Source organism: Vitis vinifera, chromosome 16 (genome assembly GCF_030704535.1).
Source record: "Vitis vinifera cultivar Pinot Noir 40024 chromosome 16, ASM3070453v1".
Lineage (NCBI taxonomy): Eukaryota > Viridiplantae > Streptophyta > Magnoliopsida > Vitales > Vitaceae > Vitis > Vitis vinifera.
The window spans coordinates 21,717,716-21,727,432 of record NC_081820.1 but is presented as its reverse complement, the minus strand read 5'-3'; the positions used below and the strand labels follow the sequence as shown (position 1 = coordinate 21,727,432).

Sequence of the window (9,717 nt, the reverse complement as noted above, 5' to 3'; positions counted from 1 at the left end):
GATAATTTTCTTCATAATGTTTTTAATATCATTAAAATATTAAAAATTATATACATATATATATATATATCATCATTTATTTTATGTCATTTAATATGATTGCATTAAATGAATTATAATTTTAATATTAAATATATTTTTAAATTAGACATATTATAATCAAATATCACAATATTGTTATCAAATAATATTTGATATAATTTAATAATAAATGTATAGTTATGAAATTCATATTTTTTTTATCAATGCATATAATATTATTATCAAATATGATAAATTATAACGTGTGTATATATATATATATATAAATTTATTGAACAAAATAAATTTAAAATATCTATTATACTTCTAATTTTATTTTTAAGAGTTTTTTTTCTTATATTTTTTATAATTTTAGATCAATTTTAGGTTCATCAATATTTTTTTATCAACGTATATAATATTATTATCAAATATGATAAATTATAATGTGTGTGTGTGTATATATATATATATATATATATATATATATATATATATATATATATATATATATATATATATATATATAAATAAATTTATTGAACAAAATAACTTTAAAATATCTATCATACTTCTAATTTTATTTTTAAGAGTTTTTTTTATTATATTTTTATAATTTTAGATTAATTTTAGGTTCATCAATATTTTGCATTAAAATATCCGGACATACTTACTGATATTTTCATCTTTACCTACATGATGGTCTTTAATTTCTCAATATTTATATGCCCTTCTAGACCTTCTTTCTTGTCCCCCATATGTTTTTTCTTGGCAAAAATCACAAATTCCTTGCATATGAAGTCACCAAGAGCAGAAAAAACTAGAGATCAAAAGTTCCTTAAAATGAATCTCTCTAGTTTTGTTCACGTTGATGACATTTTTTGTAGAGGTTAGAAGGCATCGAATTAAGCATATTTATTATTCTTTCTTTATATACTTCATAATATATTCTTGTCCGGACCTGATAATTGCCTTCCAAGGTAGATTGGAAACATCAATTTAGTTGTCTCCCCTTTTTAGTTCAAACTTGGATACGACTTCACCTTCTTCGAATGTTCCTCGGATAAAACAAAATCATTTGATTTTCAGCCCATACCTTGCCTTAACCCGCTCTTTAACCTATTTATTTTAATTTCAAACTCATCTCATTAAGGATAAGATAGAGTGAACCTAAAAAATTTGTTTCATTATCATCCCTATTCAAGACATTACTTCATAATGATATATTAAAATTATGTCTTGAAAACATGATTTTAAGACAAAGAACTATATGAATTTTTATTTTTATTTATTTTTATTATTTTTTTTTTTTTTTAAGCTTATGTGACACAAAATGTCATAATTTTATCAATAATTAAACTATCACTTTTTTACGCATGATTCTTTTAATTTACCATAAAGTTATCAAAAATCAAGGCAAACAACCACTTTTGAAAAGGAATATCTTTTGAGGGGCTTTGAAAAAGAAAATAAAAACATTTTTAAAATACTTATTAAAATATAAATCTTTTGAAACTATTCGCAAATCTATTGCATTATTAAGGAATTCAAGTTATCTTTCAATGGATAATTTTAATTAAATTTTTAAAAAATCATATTTAAAATTTTTTTTCAAAAGATAATTATGGACTCACATTTTTCAAATGCGAGACACTTGAAATGGGGGGACTTTTTTTTTTTTTTTTAATGAAAAATTGTTTTTTTTTATTTTATAAAATTGGAGTCGTCACTTATTTTAATTTATTTTTAAAAAGGAAAACAAAATAAAAAAAAAAACTCTACGTGACTCATTTTTTTTGGAAAAAGACATGTTTGTAAAAACCCAATCTAGATTCGAGGATCAGATTACTTATCATAAAAATACGATTAACAGTTGTAACACTCCTCTAAACCCATATACCTACGATCTCTACTAAGCGAATAGAGGGAATTATGGTAATTAATGAATCAATCATGGATACCAAAATTAAGAACACAAATAAAAAAAATAATCATAAAAGTATATTACAACATTATACAAGGTAAATGACAAGAGAATTAAGCAAATTGATTTATTAATCTGATTAAAATAAATATTTTAAATTAAAAACAATTTCAAATGAATTATTTCAATTTATTTATTTATAGAAATGTTTCAATTCATTTCCAATAAGTGATTTGATTCAATTTTATTTGTGTTCAATTTTCAATAAAGTATCAAAAGAATTTATTACAAAAATTTCAATTCGACAATAAAAAGATTTTTACTTTTACCAGAAAAAAAAATGAAATTTTAAAACTTTATTTGCAAATGTATTTCAATTTGATTTTAATTACAAATGAATTAATTTCTTTACAAACTTTATTTACAAAAATATCTTCAACCCAACTTTATTAAGAAAAATGATTTCTATAACTTCAATTTGCCAAAATACTCTCATCCTAATCTCATAAAAAAATTATTTAAAACCTCTATTTATAAAAAAAATAATTTTAATCTCATTCTAATTCTAATTAAGGAAACATAATTTATTTAAAAATCACTTTTTGGGACAATTTTTTGGACAAACTTTATTAAACAAATAAATTTCCGAACAATAGTTGTTAAAAACAATTTTTTTGAATTTTATTAAAAACAAATTTCTGAATTTTTTTATTAAAAAAATATTTTTTGAACTATTGTTTTTATTAAAATGTAATTCCTGAACTATTCATTTTATTAAAACAAAATTTTTGAGTTAAAAACCGTTCAATTCTGTATACACCCATCAAATATATAAAAAAAAATATTTATGAACTAATAGAAATGAATGTAAACAGAAATAAAATATGTACTCAAACATTTACAACGAGATCGTACTCGGTGACCACCCCATCGTAGTCGCCGGAGCCGAGTACTCGGCCGGAGGAGCCCGGTTTCCACCTTAGGCTACTGAGCTTAGCCGGGGTCCATATATAGTAGTCACATGCATTATTGTGTTGTAACAATTTAACGTTGTGCTCACCATGGCTATGATTCTCGCCGGGCAACAAGGATTTTACACTATAAACTCTAATTTTCCTAGCAATTCCTCCAGTGGCCACGAGGCTATCAGAGGGGTCGAACTCTATGACGCCGATGGTGTCGGTGCTGGCTCCGACGGAGCTCGAGGTAACAACAGTGGAGAGATTGAATTCCCAGTCGCACCTAGCTCTTTCTTCTTCTATGTGTTGTTCTGCCTTTTCTTCTTGTATGTTTGGGTTTTCTACTTCTGGGCTTTGAGGATTGAATTGCGTTGAGAAGTTTTTCATTTCCCATTCATAAGTGACGATAGTGGTGGAATCTCTTGTCTTTCCGACCAATGAAAGACTCCCATTCAACCTTATCTTGCCCGGATAATGGAAAACAATTCAACTTTATTCCTTTTTCAGTTTTTCAAAATTTATATCCATTCCTCTTTCATTTAACAACCCTCAATATTACACCTAATTACAATAATGCCATTTTCCCAGGTAGGTTCTACCCCTGCAAACCCCTAAAATTCATGCATGGAGTAGGGATTGTGGGTGCAATCTCATGCTGCCAAGATGGGCATTTTGGGTATTTTGTAACAAACCCTATAAATAGAAAGGGTTATAAACTATTAGAGATGGGGAATAAATGAAAAAAAAAATGATATATCAAGTGGATGAGAGGCAAAGGAAATGGTGGATGGTTTTGTGCCTCAATTCCAGAACTGGATGCTGTGGACACAGGCTCCTTTAAGACTCTGCGTTACGTGGTCCAAGGCAAGCCTTTTGTCTAGTCACTTATTCATCTAGATATGATATAATATATGATAAAAGGGCCCCAATGCCCCCACACCAACTGCTACTCCATTAAAGGGTAAAGGCTCAAGTGAAGTAAATGCAAATTTGTGGATTTTTATCAGCCAGCCATGGGCCCATGCATAGCCAAAGGACAAAGGGTGGTTTCCTTTCTCTCTCACCTTGGCTTTTCGGTTTGCAGATTTCAGATTTTTTTTTGCTTTTGGGTAGGGTGTGGGTCCGTGGATTCTCATGAGTGACACATGGCAGTGGAAGGGATTTTGATTATTGATTCAGACATAAATGCAGACAAATCTTGGTTTCCATGCTAACACGGTATCCTCAGTTTCTACGCAAAATTTGCATCAAGGATTTTTGTGTCGATTAATTAATTTTGTTCATTTTCCGATCCCTTGGGAGTGTTGTCGTCCGTCCTGGTTGCTGTACATGTCACAGGATTAATTCAGAACATGCCTTGGGCCATGTGGCCCAAGTTGCCGCCACATATGCCCGCTTTTCGAAAATAAAAAAATACAGTAATTTTAAAAAGTATTTATTAAAGAATGACATGGGTGAAATTATTTTCGAATTTATGATATTTTTTATAATAATAATTAAAAGTTTCTTTTTTTGAAAAAAAACTACAATTTTAAAAATATGTAACATTTAATAAATATTTTTTCAAACTTTAATTTTTTATTTTTTATTTTCAAAATCCCCACATATAATAAAATAATTTTTATTTTACACTCTATTTGATTCTTGAAAATACTAAAAAAAGAAAGAAAAAAATTAAGAAAAGTGATTTTTTTACATTTAATTGTACTATAAAAAAAATCATAAAAAACAAATATAACTAAAATGAGATAGAAATTTATGTTTTTTTTTTATGAAAAATTAAAATAAATAAAATGAGTTTGAAATAATATATAAAAAATAATTTATTGATTTTAAATTTTTATTATTATTTATTTTTTTTTTTTTCATTTCATTACATTTTTCCCCAAATTTTTTTAAAATCGAACATAGTCTTAAAGTCAATTTGGCTAAGTTTACAATAATTTTTTTCATCAATATAGCATGTAAACATCTACGGTCATTATAGGCTTCTCATTTGAAAAGCTGAAATCTTGATTCTAACCATGTTTATAGAGGTCAAATTGGCAACCTAGAAATTAAGTTTTAAGTTTTCTATAGATTGAAAAGTTAAAAAGTTAAAATCATGACTTTTAAGATTATGTTTGGTTTCTAGAAAATTTATGAAAAAAATTATTCAAAAGAAAATGGAAAGAAAAAAAATAATTAATGAAAAAAAATGTAAATTCAAAATTAATAAATTATTTTTATATATTACTTTAAAGAATCAAACTCATTTAACTTATTTTAACTTTAATATATAAAGATTAAATAATTTTAAAATAAATAAATTTAAAAAAAAAATTAATTATATTTATTTTTTTATAGGACAATCAAATATATAAAAATTGTTTTTTTTTTAATATTTTTTTCTTTTGATGATACTCTTTTTGAACCAAAAGCCGAATTCCATTACTTAGTTGTATTTATAAAGTGATGAACATTTGAATTGCAAATGAGGGAAAACTACTAGTAATGCTCTTTTTTGAATTCTCCCCTATAAAGTTTCATACTAAAATATGTCACAAACATGTAATGATTAAAATATCACGATATTTCGACAATATATCATTGAAATATCAAATTTCAATGGAGTTTAACACGATATATAAAGAAAAATATGAATACCTTGTTATTTTAGTAAATTATCAGTATTTTCGTCGATTTTTCGCTATATGTTGGGACGATCAACGCAATCAAACCCCAATCAAAAGGTTCTTCATGCATTACACTAATTGGTGGGGTAAGTTTGCCCCATATTATATAAGTTGCAGCAAATATATACATATGCTCAAATTCATCATATAAACATAATATTAAAAAAAAAATTATGGAAAAAATTAATTATGGCTATTTTATAATTAAATGAAAATTTTTCATTTATTTGAATACCAAAAATATAAAAAATTATGGTGATAATTTTCTTCATAATGTTTTTAATATCATTAATATATTAATTAAATATTAAAAATTATATATATATATCATTTATTTTATATCATTTAATACAATTGAATTAAATGAATTATAATTTTAATATTAAATATATTTTTAAATTAGATTTATTATAATCAAATATCACAATATTGTTATCAAATAATATTTGATATAATTTAATAATAAATGTATAGTTATGAAATTCATATTTTTTTTATCAACGCATACAATATTATTATCAAATATGATAAATTAATATATATATATATCAATTTTTGAACAAAACAACTTAAAAATATCTATTATACTTCTAATTTTATTTTTAAGAGTTTTTTCTTACATTTTTATAATTTTTCGATCAATTTTAGATTTACCGATATTTTGTGTTAAAATATCTGTCGATATATGTTTGATATATCCAATATATTAATGGAAGTACCCATAATTACTGATATTTTCATCTTTATCGACACGATGGTCTTTAATTTCTCAATATTTGTATGCCCTTTTGGACTTTCTTTCTTGTCCCCCATAAGTTTTTCCTTGGCAAAAATCACAAATTCCCTGCATATGAAGTCACCAAGAGCAGAAAAAACTAGAGATCAACATGACATTTTTTTGTAGAGGTTGGAAGGCATCGAATTAAGCATATTTATTATTCTTTTCTTTATATAATTCATAATATATTCTTGTCCGGGACCCTGATAATTGCCTTCCAAGGTAGCTTGGAAACATCAATTTAGCTGCCTCCCCTTTTCAGTGCAAACTTGAATACGACTTCACCTTCTTCAAATGTTCCTCGGATAAAACAAAATCATACGATTTTCAGCCCATCCCTTGCCTTTCTATCCTTGGAAACCCAGTTTATGCTGCTTTTATTCAATCTCTAGTGTCCAATTTTCTTGACCTATCCTCATGTCGCAGGCTTTACAAAGTTTCGATGCCACAATGAAAATCATTTTTCTCTCAAGTGGTCGCTATCAATATGTGGAAGCTGCCAAGCTGAAGGAAAAACATATATATGTAGACTGAAGAAGGGTAATAGCAAGGAACCAGGAACCGAATTTATTGCCCGGCCACAAGGCCCAAATGGGGGTATTTTGTGTGTGGGCTCCATTTGTCCGCCCATGAGGCCCAAGTGGGGCATCTTTCCTTGTTGATTGGACGGCATGGTCGTTGGAACCAATTTATTGGCCCAATATATGAGCACAAGCACCACCGAGAGGGGCGGTGCATGGGTAGAATTTTAGGGGGGAAAAGAAATTAAAAAAATATGATGTTTTTTAGTTGTTTTTATTTATTTATTTTATTTTTTTAAATAATTATAAAAATACAAAGAAGAAGAATTAAAAATAAAGCATTGTATGTAAAAGTTATTTTTAAATATAAAAAACATGTTAAAAATATTTTAGATTCTCACACAAGTATTTTTATTTTTTAACAAAATATCAAACAATGATTTTTAAAAATTGTTTTCAAAAAATATTTTTTTTAAATTATTTTCGAAAATAATTATCAAATACGCTTAAGTTTTCTTTATTTATGAAATATGGTTTTAAATATGCAAATACTCCATTTTGGAATGAAACATGAGCTGATAAATTCTACTGATTTAAGTTTATAGCTTATGGGAGGGAAAGTAAAATATTGGATGGAATTTATGTTTTATTGGGATATTGAAAATATGTAGGCTAAAAAAAAGTATTAATTTTTATTTGATTAATATTGATAAAATAATCTCTAAATCTAAAAAAATAACCTTCATATTTTAAATAGAAACTAGAGATATGATTTTTTCTAACAAAGATACGCCTTTCCATTTTCTTAAACACATCCCATATCAAACCACTATTGGGAAAAAATTACAAGAAGTATTTATATCCAATAGAAGTTATATTGAATTATTATTTACATGAGAAATATTTTTTAAGGTAATTATTATTTTGTTCCTTAGCCCAAATATTTCTATTTGTTATGAGATCATAATTCAAATTAATACTTGGTGAAAATAATTTTATAGAATTAATGAACTAGCATACTAAAAGACTTTGGAATGGAATTGGAGACCTAAACTTCTTGAATAATTTCTTTTGCTAAGCACACTTGAGTTTTTAGCCTTTATTGCTTTTATGTTGACCTATCAAATCAACTCTTACAATGTTTAACAGATCATCTAATTCTTAATAACTTTTCTAACTTCTTAAGATGCTTCAACTAATATTAGTTAGGATACTTGAATCTTCAATTATCTTCTTACTGTTTATCATTCCCCCAAGCTCATAGGTCTTGGAACAATGTCGAGCTTCATTCTAAAACTGAAAAACTAAGAGTTTGGTGAAGATATTGATAACTTGATTAGAAGACAGAATGTAGTGAATGATGAGATCTTTGTCCAAGATGTTATCCTGAATGAAGTGAAGGTTAAGCTCAATATGTTTCGAATGAGCATGAGAAATTGAGTTGGTAACTAAATGAGCTGCACTCTGATTATCACACCAAACTAGGAGAGAAGCAGATTGAGAAATACAAAGTTCTTTCAGAATGGATTGGACCAGATGATCTTAGCTGTAATAGAGGCTAAGCCATAGTATTCAAATTCGACGCTATTTCGAGAGACGACTTGCTGTTTGATAGATGACCAAGAGATTAAATTTGGACCAAGGAAGATACAATACCTATTGGTACTCTTGTGATCATCTAGGTAGGAGTCTCAATCAGCATTGATATATCTTTGAATATCCAACGGGGGAGATTATTGTATTTGTAAGCCATGAAATGAGGAGTATTCTTTTCATTGCAAACCAATGAATTGGTGGGTTGGACATGAACTGGCAAGCCTTGTTAACAGGAAAGGTGATATTAGGTCGTGTGATGGTTATGTATTAGAGAATACCAATAGTGTTGCAACACAAGGTTTTATCCATGAGTATTTTGTCATCATGTTGAGATAAGGTTTAGCCTTTAGGTGTGTAGGTAGGCTTGGAGTCTAGTATTTTGGTGCAAGTCATGATGTGTTGGATGTATTTGTGTCAATTGAGATGTGATGTAGTGTCAACATGAAGAACCTCCATACCAAGAAAGTAATTCAGATGTCCAAGATCACCAAGTGCAAAATAGGAATTGAGATAGGATATAAATGAGAAAACTTGAGAGGAATTGTTGTCGATTACTAATATATTATCAACATAAATCAGGAGAATCAAAGCATCATTAGGAAGATCCAACCCAACCCTTTTCTCGTCATTGAGAATGCTACCTTAAACTTTCAAAATATTTAGGATTATATGATTGACTCCTATCTTCAAATCGAAGGACGGAATGTCCCACGAATGGTTGAAAAATGGATTTAATGAAATCATATGATTAATGGAATATTCAAATTAAATTTTGATGGTTCAAGGATGGAGAATAAAAGTACTTTAGGATGGGTTATTAGAGACTCTAATGGAACTATAAAAATAGTTGCAAGTAGGCATATAGGTAATCCTTCAATAGTTATTGTAGAATGTATGACTTTAAGAGATGACATATTAGTTGCCAAAAACAATGAATTTTTAAACCGAGATTGAAGATAACTAAAAAATAGTTATAGATTATTATAATAAAAAGAGTAATATTCCTAATTCTATTATATTATTAATTGAGGATATTTGAATATTATCTTAAGACCTAAATATTTACCATTATCATCATATTTATAGGGAAGCAAATAGAATAACAAATTGTTTAACTAAGAAGGCATTTGTAATTTAAAATCAATCATTCGGTGGTTAAATTTTCCTAAAGATGTTACAAAGTTTAGTTTTGAAGATTATTGTGACTCGTCTTTCAATCAAATTTGTAGGTATTTTGCTTTGT

General features: G+C 27.1%; 1 protein-coding gene across 1 annotated transcript; it reads right to left on the bottom strand.

The window, feature by feature from the left end:
• Positions 1-2,835: 2,835 nt before the first annotated feature.
• LOC104878374 (WD repeat-containing protein RUP2) lies at positions 2,836-3,291 on the bottom strand. Its single transcript, XM_010648627.1, has one exon. The coding sequence runs from the start codon at positions 3,289-3,291 to the stop codon at positions 2,836-2,838; it is 456 nt and encodes a 151-aa protein (XP_010646929.1).
• Between the last annotated feature and the right edge of the window lie 6,426 nt (positions 3,292-9,717).